Consider the following 24,676-nt stretch of genomic DNA (forward strand, 5'->3'; position numbering starts at 1 on the left):
CAATAATAAACATATGTTTCATGTACACTAAGATGTTTTGTTCAAATAAAGCTAATAATGCAATTTTTTGTGGTACCCTTTTTTTAGAAAAGTATCAAAATACATTTTGGTACCGGTACTGTTACGTAAGACGAAGGGGGAAGGAGACGGTACGACAGCAGGAGGTCTAGCTCAACGGGTTTTATTTGAGCTTGATGATTACGTAGGGTGTGTATGCTACTATGTGTGTGGATGCAGGGCTATGTGTAGAAGTTAACCAAATATAAGTTACCAGAGGTTATTGTAAGTGTGTGTTGGTTGTGGCAGCAAACAAGTCCAGAGGGGCGAAGCAAAAGAGGTTCGTGATCCGAGCGAGGTCCGTGGGGGCAGGAGAGAGGCGTCCAGAAGTCCAGGTCCGAGTGCGGGGGTCGAGGAAGGCAGTCAGAGTCCAGGGGGAAGATCGGCAGGTGAGGCGCACGGCTCACTGCGGAGACACGGAGGTACTGTGGGAACAGGAGATGCCATTTTTAGGTTTTGTAGGGACTCCTGATGACGTTTTGAGACATCTCCTACAACTACAGCACCAGAATTGTGCTGCTGAAGCAAGTCCGTTTTTTGGAATTTTTACGACAGGGTCCCCCCTTACGACATTTTAGCAAAAAATGTTTTTCGTAAAATATGCATTTTCTTACATTTACGGGTTTAGTCGGGACTCCTGATGACGTTTTGAGACTTCTCCTACAACTACAGCACCAGAATTGTGCTGCTGAAGCAAGTCCGTCTTTTGGAGTTTTTACGACAGGGTCCCCCCTTACGACATTTTAGCAAAAAATGTTTTGCGTAAAAAATGCATTTTCTTACATTTACGGGTTTAGTCGGGACTCCTGATGACGTTTTGAGACATCTCCTACAACTACAGCACCAGAATTGTGCTGCTGAAGCAAGTCCGTTTTTTGGAATTTTTACGACAGGGTCCCCCCTTACGACATTTTAGCAAAAAATGTTTTTCTTAAAAAATGCATTTTCTTACATTTACGGGTTTAGTCGGGACTCCTGATGATGTTTTGAGACATCTCCTACAACTACAGCACCAGAATTGTGCTGCTGAAGCAAGTCTGTTTTTTGGAATTTTTACGACAGGGTCCCCCCTTACGACATTTTAGCAAAAAATGTTTTTCGTAAAAAATGCATTTTCTTACATTTTCTTACATTTACGGGTTTAGTCGGGACTCCTGATGACGTTTTGAGACATCTCCTACAACTACAGCACCAGAATTGTGCTGCTGAAGCAAGTCTGTTTTTGGAATTTTTTTTTGTAAAAAAAAAGTTTTCCCAAAAAAAAGCATTTTATGCCATTTTTAGGTTTTGTAGGGACTCCTGATGACGTTTTGAGACATCTCCTACAACTACAGCACCAGAATTGTACTGCTGAAGCAAGTCCGTTTTTTGGAATTTTTACGACAGTTACGAAATTTTAGCAAAAAATGTTTTTCGTAAAAAATGCATTTTCTTACATTTACGGGTTTAGTCGGGACTCCTGATGACGTTTTGAGACATCTCCTACAACTACAGCACCAGAATTGTGCTGCTGAAGCAAGTCTGTTTTTTGGAATTTTTACGACAGGGTCCCCCCTTACGACATTTTAGCAAAAAATGTTTTTCTTAAAAAATGCATTTTCTTACATTTTCTTACATTTACGGGTTTAGTCGGGACTCCTGATGATGTTTTGAGACATCTCCTACAACTACAGCACCAGAATTGTGCTGCTGAAGCAAGTCCGTTTTTTTGAATTTTTTTACGACATTTTGCAAAATATTTTTTTTCCCGTAAAATATGCATTTTCTTCTAATTTCTTCCATTTTCGGGTTTTGTCGGGACTCCTGATGACGTTTTGAGACATCTCCTACAACTACAGCACCAGAATTGTGCTGCTGAAGCAAGTCCGTTTTTTTGAATTTTTTTTACGACATTTTGCAAAATATTTTTTTTCCGTAAAATATGCAATTTCTTCCATTTTCGGGTTTAGTCGGGACTCCTGATGACGTTTTGAGACATCTCCTACAACTACAGCACCAGAATTGTGCTGCTGAAGCAAGTCCGTTTTTTGGAATTTTTACGACAGGGTCCCCCCTTACGACATTTTAGCAAAAATTTTTTTTCTTAAAAAATGCATTTTCTTACATTTTCTTACATTTACGGGTTTAGTCGGGACTCCTGATGACGTTTTGAGACATCTCCTACAACTACAGCACCAGAATTGTGCTGCTGAAGCAAGTCCGTTTTTTGGAATTTTTACGACAGGGTCCCCCCTTACGACATTTTAGCAAAAAATATTTTTCTTAAAAAATGCATTTTCTTACATTTACGGGTTTAGTCGGGACTCCTGATGATGTTTTGAGACATCTCCTACAACGACAGCACCAGAATTGTGCTGCTGAAGCAAGTCTGTTTTTTGGAATTTTTACGACAGGGTCCCCCCTTACGACATTTTAGCAAAAAATGTTTTTCGTAAAAAATGCATTTTCTTACATTTTCTTACATTTACGGGTTTAGTCGGGACTCCTGATGACGTTTTGAGACATCTCCTACAACTACAGCACCAGAATTGTGCTGCTGAAGCAAGTCTGTTTTTGGAAAAAATTTTTGTAAAAAAAAAGTTTTCCCAAAAAAAAGCATTTTATGCCATTTTTAGGTTTTGTAGGGACTCCTGATGACGTTTTGAGACATCTCCTACAACTACAGCACCAGAATTGTACTGCTGAAGCAAGTCCGTTTTTTGGAATTTTTACGACAGGGTCCCCCCTTACGAAATTTTAGCAAAAAATGTTTTTCGTAAAAAATGCATTTTCTTACATTTACGGGTTTAGTCGGGACTCCTGATGACGTTTTGAGACATCTCCTACAACTACAGCACCAGAATTGTGCTGCTGAAGCAAGTCTGTTTTTTTGAATTTTTTTACGACATTTTGCAAAATATTTTTTTCCCCGTAAAATATGCATTTTCTTCTAATTTCTTCCATTTTCGGGTTTTGTCGGGACTCCTGATGACGTTTTGAGACATCTCCTACAACTACAGCACCAGAATTGTGCTGCTGAAGCAAGTCCGTTTTTTTGATTTTTTTTTACGACATTTCGCAAAATATTTTTTTTCCGTAAAATATGCATTTTCTTCTAATTTCTTCCATTTTCGGGTTTAGTCGGGACTCCTGATGACGTTTTGAGACATCTCCTACAACTACAGCACCAGAATTGTGCTGCTGAAGCAAGTCCGTTTTTTGGAATTTTTACGACAGGGTCCCCCCCCTTACGACATTTTAGCAAAAAATGTTTTTCTTAAAAAATGGATTTTCTTACATTTTCTTACATTTACGGGTTTAGTCGGGACTCCTGATGACGTTTTGAGACATCTCCTACAACTACAGCACCAGAATTGTGCTGCTGAAGCAAGTCTGTTTTTGGAATTTTTTTTTGTAAAAAAAAAAAGTTTTCCCAAAAAAAGCATTTTATGCCATTTTTAGGTTTTGTAGGGACTCCTGATGACGTTTTGAGACATCTCCTACAACTACAGCACCAGAATTGTGCTGTTGAAGCAAGTCCGTTTTTTGGAATTTTTACGACAGGGTCCCCCCTTACGACATTTTAGCAAAAAATGTTTTTCGTAAAAAATGCATTTTCTTACATTTTCTTACATTTACGGGTTTAGTCGGGACTCCTGATGACGTTTTGAGACATCTCCTACAACTACAGCACCAGAATTGTACTGCTGAAGCAAGTCCGTTTTTTGGAATTTTTACGACAAAAATGTTTTTCTTAAAAAATGCATTTTCTTACATTTACGGGTTTAGTCGGGACTCCTGATGACGTTTTGAGACATCTCCTACAACTACAGCACCAGAATTGTGCTGTTGAAGCAAGTCCGTTTTTTGGAATTTTTACGACAGGGTCCCCCCTTACGACATTTTAGCAAAAAATGTTTTTTGTAAAAAATGCATTTTCTTACATTTTCTTACATTTACGGGTTTAGTCGGGACTCCTGATGACGTTTTGAGACATCTCCTACAACTACAGCACCAGAATTGTGCTGCTGAAGCAAGTCTGTTTTTTGAATTTTTTTTTGTAAAAAAAAAGTTTTCCCAAAAAAAGCATTTTATGCCATTTTTAGGTTTTGTAGGGACTCCTGATGACGTTTTAAGACATCTCCTACAACTACAGCACCAGAATTGTACTGCTGAAGCAAGTCCGTTTTTTGGCATTTTTACGACAGGGTCCCCCCTTACGACATTTTAGCAAAACATTTTTTTCTTAAAAAAGGCATTTTCTTACATTTACGGGTTTAGTCGGGACTCCTGATGACGTTTTGAGACATCTCCTACAACTACAGCACCAGAATTGTGCTGCCGAAGAAAGTCCGTTTTTTTGAATTTTTTTTACGACATTTTGCAAAATATTTTTTTTCCGTAAAATATGCATTTTCTTCTAATTTCTTCCATTTTCGGGTTTAGTCGGGACTCCTGATGACGTTTTGAGACATCTCCTACAACTACAGCACCAGAATTGTGCTGCTGAAGCAAGTCCGTTTTTTGGAATTTTTACGACAGGGTCCCCCCTTACGACATTTTAGCAAAAAATGTTTTTCGTAAAAAATGCATTTTCCTACATTTACGGGTTTAGTCGGGACTCCTGATGACGTTTAAGGACATCTCCTACAACTACAGCACCAGAATTGTGCTGCTGAAGCAAGTCTGTTTTTGGAAAAAAAAATTGTAAAAAAAAAGTTTCCCCAAAAAAAGCATTTTATGCCATTTTTAGGTTTTGTAGGGACTCCTGATGACGTTTTGAGACATCTCCTACAACTACAGCACCAGAATTGTACTGCTGAAGCAAGTCCGTTTTTTGGAATTTTTACGACAAAAATGTTTTTCTTAAAAAATGCATTTTCTTACATTTACGGGTTTAGTCGGGACTCCTGATGACGTTTTGAGACATCTCCTACAACTACAGCACCAGAATTGTGCTGTTGAAGCAAGTCCGTTTTTTGGAATTTTTACGACAGGGTCCCCTCTTACGACATTTTAGCAAAAAATGTTTTTCGTAAAAAATGCATTTTCTTACATTTTCTTACATTTACGGGTTTAGTCGGGACTCCTGATGACGTTTTGAGACATCTCCTACAACTACAGCACCAGAATTGTGCTGCTGAAGCAAGTCCGTTTTTTGGAATTTTTACGACAGGGTCCCCCCTTACGACATTTTAGCAAAAAATGTTTTTCGTAAAAAATGCATTTTCTTACATTTACGGGTTTAGTCGGGACTCCTGATGACGTTTAAGGACATCTCCTACAACTACAGCACCAGAATTGTGCTGCTGAAGCAAGTCCGTTTTTTGGAATTTTTACGACAGGGTCCCCCTTACGACATTTTAGCAAAAAATGTTTTTCTTAAAAAATGCATTTTCTTACATTTACGGGTTTAGTCGGGACTCCTGATGACGTTTTGAGACATCTCCTACAACTACAGCACCAGAATTGTGCTGCTGAAGCAAGTCCGTTTTTTGGAATTTTTACGACAGGGTCCCCCTTACGACATTTTAGCAAAAAATGTTTTTCTTAAAAAATGCATTTTCTTACATTTTCTTACATTTACGGGTTTAGTCGGGACTCCTGATGACGTTTTGAGACATCTCCTAGAACTACAGCACCAGAATTGTGCTGCTGAAGCAAGTCCGTTTTTTGGAATTTTTACGACAGGGTCCCCCCTTACGACATTTTAGCAAAAAATGTTTTGCGTAAAAAATGCATTTTCTTACATTTTCTTACATTTACGGGTTTAGTCGGGACTCCTGATGACGTTTTGAGACATCTCCTACAACTACAGCACCAAAATTGTGCTGCTGAAGCAAGTCCGTTTTTTGGAATTTTTACGACAGGGTCCCCCCTTACGACATTTCAGCAAAAAATGTTTTGCGTAAAAAATGCATTTTCTTACATTTACGGGTTTAGTCGGGACTCCTGATGACGTTTTGAGACATCTCCTAGAACTACAGCACCAGAATTGTGCTGCTGAAACAAGACCGTTTTTTAAATTTTATTTTGTAAAAAAAAAGTTACCCAAAAAAAGCATTTTATGCCATTTTTAGGTTTTGTCGGGACTCCTGATGACGTTTTAAGACATCTCCTACAACTACAGCACCAGAATTGTGCTGCTGAAGCAAGTCTGTTTTTTGAAATTTTTTTTGGTGAAAAAAAGTTTTCCAAAAAAAAGCATTTCATGCCATTTTTAGGTTTTGTAGGGACTCCTGATGACGTTTTGAGACATCTCCTACAACTACAGCACCAGAATTGTGCTGCTGAAGCAAGTCCGTTTTTTGGAATTTTTACGACAGGGTCCCCCCTTACGACATTTTAGCAAAAAATGTTTTTCGTAAAAAATGCATTTTCTTACATTTACGGGTTTAGTCGGGACTCCTGATGACGTTTTGAGACATCTCCTACAACTACAGCACCAGAATTGTGCTGCTGAAACAAGACCGTTTTTTAAAATTTTTTTTGTAAAAAAAAAGTTTTCCCAAAAAAAGCATCTTATGCCATTTTTAGGTTTTGTCGGGACTCCTGATGACGTTTTAAGACATCTCCTACAACTACAGCACCAGAATTGTGCTGCTGAAGCAAGTCCGTTTTTTGGAATTTTTACGACAGGGTCCACCCTTACGACATTTTAGCAAAAAATGTTTTTCGTAAAATATGCATTTTCTTACATTTACGGGTTTAGTCGGGACTCCTGATGACGTTTTCAGACATCTCCTACAACTACAGCACCAGAATTGTGCTGCTGAAGCAAGTCCGTTTTTTGAATTTTTACGACAGGCTCCCCCCTTACGACATTTTAGCAAAAAATGTTTTTCGTAAAATATGCATTTTTTTTTACATTTTCTTACATTTACGGGTTTAGTCGGGACTCCTGATGACGTTTTGAGACATCTCCTAATACTACAGCACCAGAATTGTGCTGCTGAAACAAGACCGTTTTTTAAATTTTTTTTTGTAAAAAAAAAACTTTTCCCAAAAAAAGTATTTATGCCATTTTTAGGTTTTGTAGGGACTCCTGATGACGTTTTGAGACATCTCCTACAACTACAGCACCAGAATTGTACTGCTGAAGCAAGTCCGTTTTTTGGAATTTTTACGACAAAAATGTTTTTCTTAAAAAATGCATTTTCTTACATTTACGGGTTTAGTCGGGACTCCTGATGACGTTTTGAGACATCTCCTACAACTACAGCACCAGAATTGTGCTGCTGAAGCAAGTCCGTTTTTTGGAATTTTTACGACAGGGTCCCCCCTTACGACATTTTAGCAAAAAATGTTTTTCGTAAAAAATGCATTTTCTTACATTTACGGGTTTAGTCGGGACTCCTGATGACGTTTAAGGACATCTCCTACAACTACAGCACCAGAATTGTGCTGCTGAAGCAAGTCCGTTTTTTGGAATTTTTACGACAGGGTCCCCCTTACGACATTTTAGCAAAAAATGTTTTTCTTAAAAAATGCATTTTCTTACATTTACGGGTTTAGTCGGGACTCCTGATGACGTTTTGAGACATCTCCTACAACTACAGCACCAGAATTGTGCTGCTGAAGCAAGTCCGTTTTTTGGAATTTTTACGACAGGGTCCCCCTTACGACATTTTAGCAAAAAATGTTTTTCTTAAAAAATGCATTTTCTTACATTTTCTTACATTTACGGGTTTAGTCGGGACTCCTGATGACGTTTTGAGACATCTCCTAGAACTACAGCACCAGAATTGTGCTGCTGAAGCAAGTCCGTTTTTTGGAATTTTTACGACAGGGTCCCCCCTTACGACATTTTAGCAAAAAATGTTTTGCGTAAAAAATGCATTTTCTTACATTTTCTTACATTTACGGGTTTAGTCGGGACTCCTGATGACGTTTTGAGACATCTCCTACAACTACAGCACCAGAATTGTGCTGCTGAAGCAAGTCCGTTTTTTGGAATTTTTACGACAGGGTCCCCCCTTACGACATTTCAGCAAAAAATGTTTTGCGTAAAAAATGCATTTTCTTACATTTACGGGTTTAGTCGGGACTCCTGATTACGTTTTGAGACATCTCCTAGAACTACAGCACCAGAATTGTGCTGCTGAAACAAGACCGTTTTTTAAATTTTATTTTGTAAAAAAAAAGTTACCCAAAAAAAGCATTTTATGCCATTTTTAGGTTTTGTCGGGACTCCTGATGACGTTTTAAGACATCTCCTACAACTACAGCACCAGAATTGTGCTGCTGAAGCAAGTCTGTTTTTTGAAATTTTTTTTGGTGAAAAAAAGTTTTCCAAAAAAAAGCATTTCATGCCATTTTTAGGTTTTGTAGGGACTCCTGATGACGTTTTGAGACATCTCCTACAACTACAGCACCAGAATTGTGCTGCTGAAGCAAGTCCGTTTTTTGGAATTTTTACGACAGGGTCCCCCCTTACGACATTTTAGCAAAAAATGTTTTGCGTAAAAAATGCATTTTCTTACATTTACGGGTTTAGTCGGGACTCCTGATGACGTTTTGAGACATCTCCTACAACTACAGCACCAGAATTGTGCTGCTGAAACAAGACCGTTTTTTAAATTTTTTTTTGTAAAAAAAAAGTTTTCCCAAAAAAAGCATCTTATGCCATTTTTAGGTTTTGTCGGGACTCCTGATGACGTTTTAAGACATCTCCTACAACTACAGCACCAGAATTGTGCTGCTGAAGCAAGTCCGTTTTTTGGAATTTTTACGACAGGGTCCACCCTTACGACATTTTAGCAAAAAATGTTTTTCGTAAAATATGCATTTTCTGACATTTACGGGTTTAGTCGGGACTCCTGATGACGTTTTCAGACATCTCCTACAACTACAGCACCAGAATTGTGCTGCTGAAGCAAGTCCGTTTTTTGAATTTTTACGACAGGGTCCCCCCCCTTACGACATTTTAGCAAAAAATGTTTTTCGTAAAATATGCATTTTTTTTACATTTTCTTACATTTACGGGTTTAGTCGGGACTCCTGATGACGTTTTGAGACATCTCCTACAACTACAGCACCAGAATTGTGCTGCTGAAACAAGACCGTTTTTTAAATTTTTTTTTGTAAAAAAAAACTTTTCCCAAAAAAAGTATTTATGCCATTTTTAGGTTTTGTAGGGACTCCTGATGACGTTTTGAGACATCTCCTACAACTACAGCACCAGAATTGTGCTGCTGAAGCAAGTCCGTTTTTTTGAATTTTTACGACAGCAAAAATGTTAGCAAAAAATGTTTTTCGTAAAATATGCATTTTCTTACATTTTCTTACATTTACGGGTTTAGTCGGGACTCCTGATGACGTTTTGAGACATCTCCTACAACTACAGCACCAGAATTGTGCTGCTGAAGCAAGTCTGTTTTTTGAAATTTTTTTTGTGAAAAAAAGTTTTCCAAAAAAAGCATTTCATGCCATTTTTAGGTTTTGTAGGGACTCCTGATGACGTTTTGAGACATCTCCTACAACTACAGCACCAGAATTGTGCTGCTGAAGCAAGTCCGTTTTTTGGAATTTTTACGACAGGGTCCCCCCTTACGACATTTTAGCAAAAAATGTTTTTCTTAAAAAATGCATTTTCTTACATTTACGGGTTTAGTCGGGACTCCTGATGATGTTTTGAGACATCTCCTACAACTACAGCACCAGAATTGTGCTGCTGAAGCAAGTCTGTTTTTTGGAATTTTTACGACAGGGTCCCCCCTTACGACATTTTAGCAAAAAATGTTTTTCGTAAAAAATGCATTTTCTTACATTTTCTTACATTTACGGGTTTAGTCGGGACTCCTGATGACGTTTTGAGACATCTCCTACAACTACAGCACCAGAATTGTGCTGCTGAAGCAAGTCTGTTTTTGGAATTTTTTTTTGTAAAAAAAAAGTTTTCCCAAAAAAAAGCATTTTATGCCATTTTTAGGTTTTGTAGGGACTCCTGATGACGTTTTGAGACATCTCCTACAACTACAGCACCAGAATTGTACTGCTGAAGCAAGTCCGTTTTTTGGAATTTTTACGACAGTTACGAAATTTTAGCAAAAAATGTTTTTCGTAAAAAATGCATTTTCTTACATTTACGGGTTTAGTCGGGACTCCTGATGACGTTTTGAGACATCTCCTACAACTACAGCACCAGAATTGTGCTGCTGAAGCAAGTCTGTTTTTTGGAATTTTTACGACAGGGTCCCCCCTTACGACATTTTAGCAAAAAATGTTTTTCTTAAAAAATGCATTTTCTTACATTTTCTTACATTTACGGGTTTAGTCGGGACTCCTGATGATGTTTTGAGACATCTCCTACAACTACAGCACCAGAATTGTGCTGCTGAAGCAAGTCCGTTTTTTTGAATTTTTTTACGACATTTTGCAAAATATTTTTTTTCCCGTAAAATATGCATTTTCTTCTAATTTCTTCCATTTTCGGGTTTTGTCGGGACTCCTGATGACGTTTTGAGACATCTCCTACAACTACAGCACCAGAATTGTGCTGCTGAAGCAAGTCCGTTTTTTTGAATTTTTTTTACGACATTTTGCAAAATATTTTTTTTCCGTAAAATATGCAATTTCTTCCATTTTCGGGTTTAGTCGGGACTCCTGATGACGTTTTGAGACATCTCCTACAACTACAGCACCAGAATTGTGCTGCTGAAGCAAGTCCGTTTTTTGGAATTTTTACGACAGGGTCCCCCCTTACGACATTTTAGCAAAAAATGTTTTTCTTAAAAAATGCATTTTCTTACATTTTCTTACATTTACGGGTTTAGTCGGGACTCCTGATGATGTTTTGAGACATCTCCTACAACTACAGCACCAGAATTGTGCTGCTGAAGCAAGTCCGTTTTATGGAATTTTTACGAAAGGGTCCCCCCATACGACATTTTAGCAAAAAATTTTTTTCTTAAAAAATGCATTTTCTTACATTTTCTTACATTTACGGGTTTAGTCGGGACTCCTGATGACGTTTTGAGACATCTCCTACAACTACAGCACCAGAATTGTGCTGCTGAAGCAAGTCCGTTTTTTGGAATTTTTACGACAGGGTCCCCCCTTACGACATTTTAGCAAAAAATATTTTTCTTAAAAAATGCATTTTCTTACATTTACGGGTTTAGTCGGGACTCCTGATGATGTTTTGAGACATCTCCTACAACGACAGCACCAGAATTGTGCTGCTGAAGCAAGTCTGTTTTTTGGAATTTTTACGACAGGGTCCCCCCTTACGACATTTTAGCAAAAAATGTTTTTCGTAAAAAATGCATTTTCTTACATTTTCTTACATTTACGGGTTTAGTCGGGACTCCTGATGACGTTTTGAGACATCTCCTACAACTACAGCACCAGAATTGTGCTGCTGAAGCAAGTCTGTTTTTGGAAAAAATTTTTGTAAAAAAAAAGTTTTCCCAAAAAAAAGCATTTTATGCCATTTTTAGGTTTTGTAGGGACTCCTGATGACGTTTTGAGACATCTCCTACAACTACAGCACCAGAATTGTACTGCTGAAGCAAGTCCGTTTTTTGGAATTTTTACGACAGGGTCCCCCCTTACGAAATTTTAGCAAAAAATGTTTTTCGTAAAAAATGCATTTTCTTACATTTACGGGTTTAGTCGGGACTCCTGATGACGTTTTGAGACATCTCCTACAACTACAGCACCAGAATTGTGCTGCTGAAGCAAGTCTGTTTTTTTGAATTTTTTTACGACATTTTGCAAAATATTTTTTTCCCCGTAAAATATGCATTTTCTTCTAATTTCTTCCATTTTCGGGTTTTGTCGGGACTCCTGATGACGTTTTGAGACATCTCCTACAACTACAGCACCAGAATTGTGCTGCTGAAGCAAGTCCGTTTTTTTGATTTTTTTTTACGACATTTCGCAAAATATTTTTTTTCCGTAAAATATGCATTTTGTTCTAATTTCTTCCATTTTCGGGTTTAGTCGGGACTCCTGATGACGTTTTGAGACATCTCCTACAACTACAGCACCAGAATTGTGCTGCTGAAGCAAGTCCGTTTTTTGGAATTTTTACGACAGGGTCCCCCCCCTTACGACATTTTAGCAAAAAATGTTTTTCTTAAAAAATGGATTTTCTTACATTTTCTTACATTTACGGGTTTAGTCGGGACTCCTGATGACGTTTTGAGACATCTCCTACAACTACAGCACCAGAATTGTGCTGCTGAAGCAAGTCTGTTTTTGGAATTTTTTTTTGTAAAAAAAAAAAGTTTTCCCAAAAAAAGCATTTTATGCCATTTTTAGGTTTTGTAGGGACTCCTGATGACGTTTTGAGACATCTCCTACAACTACAGCACCAGAATTGTGCTGTTGAAGCAAGTCCGTTTTTTGGAATTTTTACGACAGGGTCCCCCCTTACGACATTTTAGCAAAAAATGTTTTTCGTAAAAAATGCATTTTCTTACATTTTCTTACATTTACGGGTTTAGTCGGGACTCCTGATGACGTTTTGAGACATCTCCTACAACTACAGCACCAGAATTGTACTGCTGAAGCAAGTCCGTTTTTTGGAATTTTTACGACAAAAATGTTTTTCTTAAAAAATGCATTTTCTTACATTTACGGGTTTAGTCGGGACTCCTGATGACGTTTTGAGACATCTCCTACAACTACAGCACCAGAATTGTGCTGTTGAAGCAAGTCCGTTTTTTGGAATTTTTACGACAGGGTCCCCCCTTACGACATTTTAGCAAAAAATGTTTTTTGTAAAAAATGCATTTTCTTACATTTTCTTACATTTACGGGTTTAGTCGGGACTCCTGATGACGTTTTGAGACATCTCCTACAACTACAGCACCAGAATTGTGCTGCTGAAGCAAGTCTGTTTTTTGAATTTTTTTTTGTAAAAAAAAAGTTTTCCCAAAAAAAGCATTTTATGCCATTTTTAGGTTTTGTAGGGACTCCTGATGACGTTTTAAGACATCTCCTACAACTACAGCACCAGAATTGTACTGCTGAAGCAAGTCCGTTTTTTGGCATTTTTACGACAGGGTCCCCCCTTACGACATTTTAGCAAAACATTTTTTTCTTAAAAAAGGCATTTTCTTACATTTACGGGTTTAGTCGGGACTCCTGATGACGTTTTGAGACATCTCCTACAACTACAGCACCAGAATTGTGCTGCCGAAGAAAGTCCGTTTTTTTGAATTTTTTTTACGACATTTTGCAAAATATTTTTTTTCCGTAAAATATGCATTTTCTTCTAATTTCTTCCATTTTCGGGTTTAGTCGGGACTCCTGATGACGTTTTGAGACATCTCCTACAACTACAGCACCAGAATTGTGCTGCTGAAGCAAGTCCGTTTTTTGGAATTTTTACGACAGGGTCCCCCCTTACGACATTTTAGCAAAAAATGTTTTTCGTAAAAAATGCATTTTCCTACATTTACGGGTTTAGTCGGGACTCCTGATGACGTTTAAGGACATCTCCTACAACTACAGCACCAGAATTGTGCTGCTGAAGCAAGTCTGTTTTTGGAAAAAAAAATTGTAAAAAAAAAGTTTTCCCAAAAAAAGCATTTTATGCCATTTTTAGGTTTTGTAGGGACTCCTGATGACGTTTTGAGACATCTCCTACAACTACAGCACCAGAATTGTACTGCTGAAGCAAGTCCGTTTTTTGGAATTTTTACGACAAAAATGTTTTTCTTAAAAAATGCATTTTCTTACATTTACGGGTTTAGTCGGGACTCCTGATGACGTTTTGAGACATCTCCTACAACTACAGCACCAGAATTGTGCTGTTGAAGCAAGTCCGTTTTTTGGAATTTTTACGACAGGGTCCCCTCTTACGACATTTTAGCAAAAAATGTTTTTCGTAAAAAATGCATTTTCTTACATTTTCTTACATTTACGGGTTTAGTCGGGACTCCTGATGACGTTTTGAGACATCTCCTACAACTACAGCACCAGAATTGTGCTGCTGAAGCAAGTCCGTTTTTTGGAATTTTTACGACAGGGTCCCCCCTTACGACATTTTAGCAAAAAATGTTTTTCGTAAAAAATGCATTTTCTTACATTTACGGGTTTAGTCGGGACTCCTGATGACGTTTAAGGACATCTCCTACAACTACAGCACCAGAATTGTGCTGCTGAAGCAAGTCCGTTTTTTGGAATTTTTACGACAGGGTCCCCCTTACGACATTTTAGCAAAAAATGTTTTTCTTAAAAAATGCATTTTCTTACATTTACGGGTTTAGTCGGGACTCCTGATGACGTTTTGAGACATCTCCTACAACTACAGCACCAGAATTGTGCTGCTGAAGCAAGTCTGTTTTTGGAAAAAAAAATTGTAAAAAAAAAGTTTTCCCAAAAAAAGCATTTTATGCCATTTTTAGGTTTTGTAGGGACTCCTGATGACGTTTTGAGACATCTCCTACAACTACAGCACCAGAATTGTACTGCTGAAGCAAGTCCGTTTTTTGGAATTTTTACGACAAAAATGTTTTTCTTAAAAAATGCATTTTCTTACATTTACGGGTTTAGTCGGGACTCCTGATGACGTTTTGAGACATCTCCTACAACTACAGCACCAGAATTGTGCTGTTGAAGCAAGTCCGTTTTTTGGAATTTTTACGACAGGGTCCCCTCTTACGACATTTTAGCAAAAAATGTTTTTCGTAAAAAATGCATTTTCTTACATTTTCTTACATTTACGGGTTTAGTCGGGACTCCTGATGACGTTTTGAGACATCTCCTACAACTACAGCACCAGAATTGTGCTGCTGAAGCAAGTCCGTTTTTTGGAATTTTTACGACAGGGTCCCCCCTTACGACATTTTAGCAAAAAATGTTTTTCGTAAAAAATGCATTTTCTTACATTTACGGGTTTAGTCGGGACTCCTGATGACGTTTAAGGACATCTCCTACAACTACAGCACCAGAATTGTGCTGCTGAAGCAAGTCCGTTTTTTGGAATTTTTACGACAGGGTCCCCCTTACGACATTTTAGCAAAAAATGTTTTTCTTAAAAAATGCATTTTCTTACATTTACGGGTTTAGTCGGGACTCCTGATGACGTTTTGAGACATCTCCTACAACTACAGCACCAGAATTGTGCTGCTGAAGCAAGTCCGTTTTTTGGAATTTTTACGACAGGGTCCCCCCTTACGACATTTTAGCAAAAAATGTTTTGCGTAAAAAATGCATTTTCTTACATTTTCTTACATTTACGGGTTTAGTCGGGACTCCTGATGACGTTTTGAGACATCTCCTACAACTACAGCACCAAAATTGTGCTGCTGAAGCAAGTCCGTTTTTTGGAATTTTTACGACAGGGTCCCCCCTTACGACATTTCAGCAAAAAATGTTTTGCGTAAAAAATGCATTTTCTTACATTTACGGGTTTAGTCGGGACTCCTGATGACGTTTTGAGACATCTCCTAGAACTACAGCACCAGAATTGTGCTGCTGAAACAAGACCGTTTTTTAAATTTTATTTTGTAAAAAAAAAGTTACCCAAAAAAAGCATTTTATGCCATTTTTAGGTTTTGTCGGGACTCCTGATGACGTTTTAAGACATCTCCTACAACTACAGCACCAGAATTGTGCTGCTGAAGCAAGTCTGTTTTTTGAAATTTTTTTTGGTGAAAAAAAGTTTTCCAAAAAAAAGCATTTCATGCCATTTTTAGGTTTTGTAGGGACTCCTGATGACGTTTTGAGACATCTCCTACAACTACAGCACCAGAATTGTGCTGCTGAAGCAAGTCCGTTTTTTGGAATTTTTACGACAGGGTCCCCCCTTACGACATTTTAGCAAAAAATGTTTTTCGTAAAAAATGCATTTTCTTACATTTACGGGTTTAGTCGGGACTCCTGATGACGTTTTGAGACATCTCCTACAACTACAGCACCAGAATTGTGCTGCTGAAACAAGACCGTTTTTTTAAATTTTTTTTGTAAAAAAAAAGTTTTCCCAAAAAAAGCATCTTATGCCATTTTTAGGTTTTGTCGGGACTCCTGATGACGTTTTAAGACATCTCCTACAACTACAGCACCAGAATTGTGCTGCTGAAGCAAGTCCGTTTTTTGGAATTTTTACGACAGGGTCCACCCTTACGACATTTTAGCAAAAAATGTTTTTCGTAAAATATGCATTTTCTTACATTTACGGGTTTAGTCGGGACTCCTGATGACGTTTTCAGACATCTCCTACAACTACAGCACCAGAATTGTGCTGCTGAAGCAAGTCCGTTTTTTGAATTTTTACGACAGGCTCCCCCCTTACGACATTTTAGCAAAAAATGTTTTTCGTAAAATATGCATTTTTTTTACATTTTCTTACATTTACGGGTTTAGTCGGGACTCCTGATGACGTTTTGAGACATCTCCTAATACTACAGCACCAGAATTGTGCTGCTGAAACAAGACCGTTTTTTAAATTTTTTTTTGTAAAAAAAAACTTTTCCCAAAAAAAGTATTTATGCCATTTTTAGGTTTTGTAGGGACTCCTGATGACGTTTTGAGACATCTCCTACAACTACAGCACCAGAATTGTACTGCTGAAGCAAGTCCGTTTTTTGGAATTTTTACGACAAAAATGTTTTTCTTAAAAAATGCATTTTCTTACATTTACGGGTTTAGTCGGGACTCCTGATGACGTTTTGAGACATCTCCTACAACTACAGCACCAGAATTGTGCTGCTGAAGCAAGTCCGTTTTTTGGAATTTTTACGACAGGGTCCCCCCTTACGACATTTTAGCAAAAAATGTTTTTCGTAAAAAATGCATTTTCTTACATTTACGGGTTTAGTCGGGACTCCTGATGACGTTTAAGGACATCTCCTACAACTACAGCACCAGAATTGTGCTGCTGAAGCAAGTCCGTTTTTTGGAATTTTTACGACAGGGTCCCCCTTACGACATTTTAGCAAAAAATGTTTTTCTTAAAAAATGCATTTTCTTACATTTACGGGTTTAGTCGGGACTCCTGATGACGTTTTGAGACATCTCCTACAACTACAGCACCAGAATTGTGCTGCTGAAGCAAGTCCGTTTTTTGGAATTTTTACGACAGGGTCCCCCTTACGACATTTTAGCAAAAAATGTTTTTCTTAAAAAATGCATTTTCTTACATTTTCTTACATTTACGGGTTTAGTCGGGACTCCTGATGACGTTTTGAGACATCTCCTAGAACTACAGCACCAGAATTGTGCTGCTGAAGCAAGTCCGTTTTTTGGAATTTTTACGACAGGGTCCCCCCTTACGACATTTTAGCAAAAAATGTTTTGCGTAAAAAATGCATTTTCTTACATTTTCTTACATTTACGGGTTTAGTCGGGACTCCTGATGACGTTTTGAGACATCTCCTACAACTACAGCACCAGAATTGTGCTGCTGAAGCAAGTCCGTTTTTTGGAATTTTTACGACAGGGTCCCCCCTTACGACATTTCAGCAAAAAATGTTTTGCGTAAAAAATGCATTTTCTTACATTTACGGGTTTAGTCGGGACTCCTGATGACGTTTTGAGACATCTCCTAGAACTACAGCACCAGAATTGTGCTGCTGAAACAAGACCGTTTTTTAAATTTTATTTTGTAAAAAAAAAGTTACCCAAAAAAAGCATTTTATGCCATTTTTAGGTTTTGTCGGGACTCCTGATGACGTTTTAAGACATCTCCTACAACTACAGCACCAGAATTGTGCTGCTGAAGCAAGTCTGTTTTTTGAAATTTTTTTTGGTGAAAAAAAGTTTTCCAAAAAAAAGCATTTCATGCCATTTTTAGGTTTTGTAGGGACTCCTGATGACGTTTTGAGACATCTCCTACAACTACAGCACCAGAATTGTGCTGCTGAAGCAAGTCCGTTTTTTGGAATTTTTACGACAGGGTCCCCCCTTACGACATTTTAGCAAAAAATGTTTTGCGTAAAAAATGCATTTTCTTACATTTACGGGTTTAGTCGGGACTCCTGATGACGTTTTGAGACATCTCCCAAAACTACAGCACCAGAATTGTGCTGCTGAAACAAGACCGTTTTTTAAATTTTTTTTTGTAAAAAAAAAGTTTTCCCAAAAAAAGCATCTTATGCCATTTTTAGGTTTTGTCGGGACTCCTGATGACGTTTTAAGACATCTCCTACAACTACAGCACCAGAATTGTGCTGCTGAAGCAAGTCCGTTTTTTGGAATTTTTACGACAGGGTCCACCCTTACGACATTTTAGCAAAAAATGTTTTTCGTAAAATATGCATTTTCTGACATTTACGGGTTTAGTCGGGACTCCTGATGACGTTTTCAGACATCTCCTACAACTACAGCACCAGAATTGTGCTGCTGAAGCAAGTCCGTTTTTTGAATTTTTACGACAGGGTCCCCCCCCTTACGACATTTTAGCAAAAAATGTTTTTCGTAAAATATGCATTTTTTTTACATTTTCTTACATTTACGGGTTTAGTCGGGACTCCTGATGACGTTTTGAGACATCTCCTACAACTACAGCACCAGAATTGTGCTGCTGAAACAAGACCGTTTTTTAAATTTTTTTTTGTAAAAAAAAACTTTTCCCAAAAAAAGTATTTATGCCATTTTTAGGTTTTGTAGGGACTCCTGATGACGTTTTGAGACATCTCCTACAACTACAGCACCAGAATTGTGCTGCTGAAGCAAGTCCGTTTTTTTGAATTTTTACGACAGCAAAAATGTTAGCAAAAAATGTTTTTCGTAAAATATGCATTTTCTTACATTTTCTTACATTTACGGGTTTAGTCGGGACTCCTGATGACGTTTTGAGACATCTCCTACAACTACAGCACCAGAATTGTGCTGCTGAAGCAAGTCTGTTTTTTGAAAAATTTTTTGTGAAAAAAAGTTTTCCAAAAAAAGCATTTCATGCCATTTTTAGGTTTTGTAGGGACTCCTGATGACGTTTTGAGACATCTCCTACAACTACAGCACCAGAATTGTGCTGCTGAAGCAAGTCCGTTTTTTGGAATTTTTACGACAGGGTCCCCCCTTACGACATTTTAGCAAAAAATGTTTTTCGTAAAAAATGCATTTTCTTACATTTTCTTACATTTACGGGTTTAGTCGGGACTCCTGATGACGTTTTGAGACATCTCCTACAACTACAGCACCAGAATTGTGCTGCTGAAGCAAGTCTGTTTTTGGAATTTTTTTTTGTAAAAAAAAAGTTTTCCCAAAAAAAAGCATTTTATGCCATTTTTAGGTTTTGTAGGGACTCCTGATGACGTTTTGAGACATCTCCTACAACTACAGCACCAGAATTGTACTGCTGAAGCAAGTCCGTTTTTTGGAATTTTTACGACAGTTACGAAATTTTAGCAAAAAATGTTTTTCGTAAAAAATGCATTTTCTTACATTTACGGGTTTAGTCGGGACTCCTGATGACGTTTTGAGACATCTACAACTACAGCACCAGAATTGTGCTGCTGAAGCAAGTCTGTTTTTTGGAATTTTTACGACAGGGTCCCCCCTTACGACATTTTAGCAAAAAATGTTTTTCTTAAAAAATGCATTTTCTTACATTTTCTTACATTTACGGGTTTAGTCGGGACTCCTGATGATGTTTTGAGACATCTCCTACAACTACAGCACCAGAATTGTGCTGCTGAAGCAAGTCCGTTTTTTTGAATTTTTTTACGACATTTTGCAAAATATTTTTTTTCCCGTAAAATATGCATTTTCTTCTAATTTCTTCCATTTTCGGGTTTTGTCGGGACTCCTGATGACGTTTTGAGACATCTCCTACAACTACAGCACCAGAATTGTGCTGCTGAAGCAAGTCCGTTTTTTTGAATTTTTTTTACGACATTTTGCAAAATATTTTTTTTCCGTAAAATATGCAATTTCTTCCATTTTCGGGTTTAGTCGGGACTCCTGATGACGTTTTGAGACATCTCCTACAACTACAGCACCAGAATTGTGCTGCTGAAGCAAGTCCGTTTTTTGGAATTTTTACGACAGGGTCCCCCCTTACGACATTTTAGCAAAAAATGTTTTTCTTAAAAAATGCATTTTCTTACATTTTCTTACATTTACGGGTTTAGTCGGGACTCCTGATGATGTTTTGAGACATCTCCTACAACTACAGCACCAGAATTGTGCTGCTGAAGCAAGTCCGTTTTATGGAATTTTTACGAAAGGGTCCCCCCATACGACATTTTAGCAAAAAATTTTTTTCTTAAAAAATGCATTTTCTTACATTTTCTTACATTTACGGGTTTAGTCGGGACTCCTGATGACGTTTTGAGACATCTCCTAGAACTACAGCACCAGAATTGTGCTGCTGAAGCAAGTCCGTTTTTTGGAATTTTTACGACAGGGTCCCCCCTTACGACATTTTAGCAAAAAATGTTTTGCGTAAAAAATGCATTTTCTTACATTTTCTTACATTTACGGGTTTAGTCGGGACTCCTGATGACGTTTTGAGACATCTCCTACAACTACAGCACCAGAATTGTGCTGCTGAAGCAAGTCCGTTTTTTGGAATTTTTACGACAGGGTCCCCCCTTACGACATTTCAGCAAAAAATGTTTTGCGTAAAAAATGCATTTTCTTACATTTACGGGTTTAGTCGGGACTCCTGATGACGTTTTGAGACATCTCCTAGAACTACAGCACCAGAATTGTGCTGCTGAAACAAGACCGTTTTTTAAATTTTATTTTGTAAAAAAAAAGTTACCCAAAAAAAGCATTTTATGCCATTTTTAGGTTTTGTCGGGACTCCTGATGACGTTTTAAGACATCTCCTACAACTACAGCACCAGAATTGTGCTGCTGAAGCAAGTCTGTTTTTTGAAATTTTTTTTGGTGAAAAAAAGTTTTCCAAAAAAAAGCATTTCATGCCATTTTTAGGTTTTGTAGGGACTCCTGATGACGTTTTGAGACATCTCCTACAACTACAGCACCAGAATTGTGCTGCTGAAGCAAGTCCGTTTTTTGGAATTTTTACGACAGGGTCCCCCCTTACGACATTTTAGCAAAAAATGTTTTGCGTAAAAAATGCATTTTCTTACATTTACGGGTTTAGTCGGGACTCCTGATGACGTTTTGAGACATCTCCCAAAACTACAGCACCAGAATTGTGCTGCTGAAACAAGACCGTTTTTTAAATTTTTTTTTGTAAAAAAAAAGTTTTCCCAAAAAAAGCATCTTATGCCATTTTTAGGTTTTGTCGGGACTCCTGATGACGTTTTAAGACATCTCCTACAACTACAGCACCAGAATTGTGCTGCTGAAGCAAGTCCGTTTTTTGGAATTTTTACGACAGGGTCCACCCTTACGACATTTTAGCAAAAAATGTTTTTCGTAAAATATGCATTTTCTGACATTTACGGGTTTAGTCGGGACTCCTGATGACGTTTTCAGACATCTCCTACAACTACAGCACCAGAATTGTGCTGCTGAAGCAAGTCCGTTTTTTGAATTTTTACGACAGGGTCCCCCCCCTTACGACATTTTAGCAAAAAATGTTTTTCGTAAAATATGCATTTTTTTTACATTTTCTTACATTTACGGGTTTAGTCGGGACTCCTGATGACGTTTTGAGACATCTCCTACAACTACAGCACCAGAATTGTGCTGCTGAAACAAGACCGTTTTTTAAATTTTTTTTTGTAAAAAAAAACTTTTCCCAAAAAAAGTATTTATGCCATTTTTAGGTTTTGTAGGGACTCCTGATGACGTTTTGAGACATCTCCTACAACTACAGCACCAGAATTGTGCTGCTGAAGCAAGTCCGTTTTTTTGAATTTTTACGACAGCAAAAATGTTAGCAAAAAATGTTTTTCGTAAAATATGCATTTTCTTACATTTTCTTACATTTACGGGTTTAGTCGGGACTCCTGATGACGTTTTGAGACATCTCCTACAACTACAGCACCAGAATTGTGCTGCTGAAGCAAGTCTGTTTTTTGAAAAATTTTTTGTGAAAAAAAGTTTTCCAAAAAAAGCATTTCATGCCATTTTTAGGTTTTGTAGGGACTCCTGATGACGTTTTGAGACATCTCCTACAACTACAGCACCAGAATTGTGCTGCTGAAGCAAGTCCGTTTTTTGGAATTTTTACGACAGGGTCCCCCCTTACGACATTTTAGCAAAAAATGTTTTTCGTAAAAAATGCATTTTCTTACATTTTCTTACATTTACGGGTTTAGTCGGGACTCCTGATGACGTTTTGAGACATCTCCTACAACTACAGCACCAGAATTGTGCTGCTGAAGCAAGTCTGTTTTTGGAATTTTTTTTTGTAAAAAAAAAGTTTTCCCAAAAAAAAGCATTTTATGCCATTTTTAGGTTTTGTAGGGACTCCTGATGACGTTTTGAGACATCTCCTACAACTACAGCACCAGAATTGTACTGCTGAAGCAAGTCCGTTTTTTGGAATTTTTACGACAGTTACGAAATTTTAGCAAAAAATGTTTTTCGTAAAAAATGCATTTTCTTACATTTACGGGTTTAGTCGGGACTCCTGATGACGTTTTGAGACATCTACAACTACAGCACCAGAATTGTGCTGCTGAAGCAAGTCTGTTTTTTGGAATTTTTACGACAGGGTCCCCCCTTACGACATTTTAGCAAAAAATGTTTTTCTTAAAAAATGCATTTTCTTACATTTTCTTACATTTACGGGTTTAGTCGGGACTCCTGATGATGTTTTGAGACATCTCCTACAACTACAGCACCAGAATTGTGCTGCTGAAGCAAGTCCGTTTTTTTGAATTTTTTTACGACATTTTGCAAAATATTTTTTTTCCCGTAAAATATGCATTTTCTTCTAATTTCTTCCATTTTCGGGTTTTGTCGGGACTCCTGATGACGTTTTGAGACATCTCCTACAACTACAGCACCAGAATTGTGCTGCTGAAGCAAGTCCGTTTTTTTGAATTTTTTTTACGACATTTTGCAAAATATTTTTTTTCCGTAAAATATGCAATTTCTTCCATTTTCGGGTTTAGTCGGGACTCCTGATGACGTTTTGAGACATCTCCTACAACTACAGCACCAGAATTGTGCTGCTGAAGCAAGTCCGTTTTTTGGAATTTTTACGACAGGGTCCCCCCTTACGACATTTTAGCAAAAAATGTTTTTCTTAAAAAATGCATTTTCTTACATTTTCTTACATTTACGGGTTTAGTCGGGACTCCTGATGATGTTTTGAGACATCTCCTACAACTACAGCACCAGAATTGTGCTGCTGAAGCAAGTCCGTTTTATGGAATTTTTACGAAAGGGTCCCCCCATACGACATTTTAGCAAAAAATTTTTTTCTTAAAAAATGCATTTTCTTACATTTTCTTACATTTACGGGTTTAGTCGGGACTCCTGATGACGTTTTGAGACATCTCCTACAACTACAGCACCAGAATTGTGCTGCTGAAGCAAGTCCGTTTTTTGGAATTTTTACGACAGGGTCCCCCCTTACGACATTTTAGCAAAAAATGTTTTTCGTAAAAAATGCATTTTCTTACATTTTCTTACATTTACGGGTTTAGTCGGGACTCCTGATGACGTTTTGAGACATCTCCTACAACTACAGCACCAGAATTGTGCTGCTGAAGCAAGTCTGTTTTTGGAAAAAATTTTTGTAAAAAAAAAGTTTTCCCAAAAAAAAGCATTTTATGCCATTTTTAGGTTTTGTAGGGACTCCTGATGACGTTTTGAGACATCTCCTACAACTACAGCACCAGAATTGTACTGCTGAAGCAAGTCCGTTTTTTGGAATTTTTACGACAGGGTCCCCCCTTACGAAATTTTAGCAAAAAATGTTTTTCGTAAAAAATGCATTTTCTTACATTTACGGGTTTAGTCGGGACTCCTGATGACGTTTTGAGACATCTCCTACAACTACAGCACCAGAATTGTGCTGCTGAAGCAAGTCTGTTTTTTTGAATTTTTTTACGACATTTTGCAAAATATTTTTTTCCCCGTAAAATATGCATTTTCTTCTAATTTCTTCCATTTTCGGGTTTTGTCGGGACTCCTGATGACGTTTTGAGACATCTCCTACAACTACAGCACCAGAATTGTGCTGCTGAAGCAAGTCCGTTTTTTTGATTTTTTTTTACGACATTTCGCAAAATATTTTTTTTCCGTAAAATATGCATTTTCTTCTAATTTCTTCCATTTTCGGGTTTAGTCGGGACTCCTGATGACGTTTTGAGACATCTCCTACAACTACAGCACCAGAATTGTGCTGCTGAAGCAAGTCCGTTTTTTGGAATTTTTACGACAGGGTCCCCCCTTACGACATTTTAGCAAAAAATGTTTTTCGTAAAAAATGCATTTTCTTACATTTTCTTACATTTACGGGTTTAGTCGGGACTCCTGATGACGTTTTGAGACATCTCCTACAACTACAGCACCAGAATTGTACTGCTGAAGCAAGTCCGTTTTTTGGAATTTTTACGACAGGGTCCCCCCTTACGAAATTTTAGCAAAAAATGTTTTTCGTAAAAAATGCATTTTCTTACATTTACGGGTTTAGTCGGGACTCCTGATGACGTTTTGAGACATCTCCTACAACTACAGCACCAGAATTGTGCTGCTGAAGCAAGTCTGTTTTTTTGAATTTTTTTACGACATTTTGCAAAATATTTTTTTCCCCGTAAAATATGCATTTTCTTCTAATTTCTTCCATTTTCGGGTTTTGTCGGGA

The 24,676-nt window shown here is 37.6% G+C and overlaps 1 protein-coding gene across 5 annotated transcripts in view; it reads right to left on the bottom strand.

Moving 5' to 3' along the window:
* The window catches only part of LOC133654244 (uncharacterized), a 44,169-nt gene continuing 19,493 nt past the window's right edge, over positions 1–24,676 (bottom strand). For 2 of the 5 annotated variants that reach the window (XR_009826864.1, XM_062054447.1), the window contains one exon: positions 6–482. Coding sequence is in view for 2 of the 5 variants with exons in the window: in XM_062054447.1 (XP_061910431.1) it covers positions 240–482 (243 nt within the window). In the remaining 3 variants the exon portion in view is untranslated. Of the gene's footprint in view, positions 483–24,676 lie in introns of all 5 variants that reach the window. The other 3 variants (XR_009826863.1, XM_062054446.1, XR_009826865.1) reach the window with 3 other exon arrangements.

The sequence above is a fragment of the Entelurus aequoreus genome, linkage group LG07 (assembly GCF_033978785.1).
Source record: "Entelurus aequoreus isolate RoL-2023_Sb linkage group LG07, RoL_Eaeq_v1.1, whole genome shotgun sequence".
NCBI classification, from domain to species: Eukaryota; Metazoa; Chordata; class Actinopteri; order Syngnathiformes; family Syngnathidae; genus Entelurus; species Entelurus aequoreus.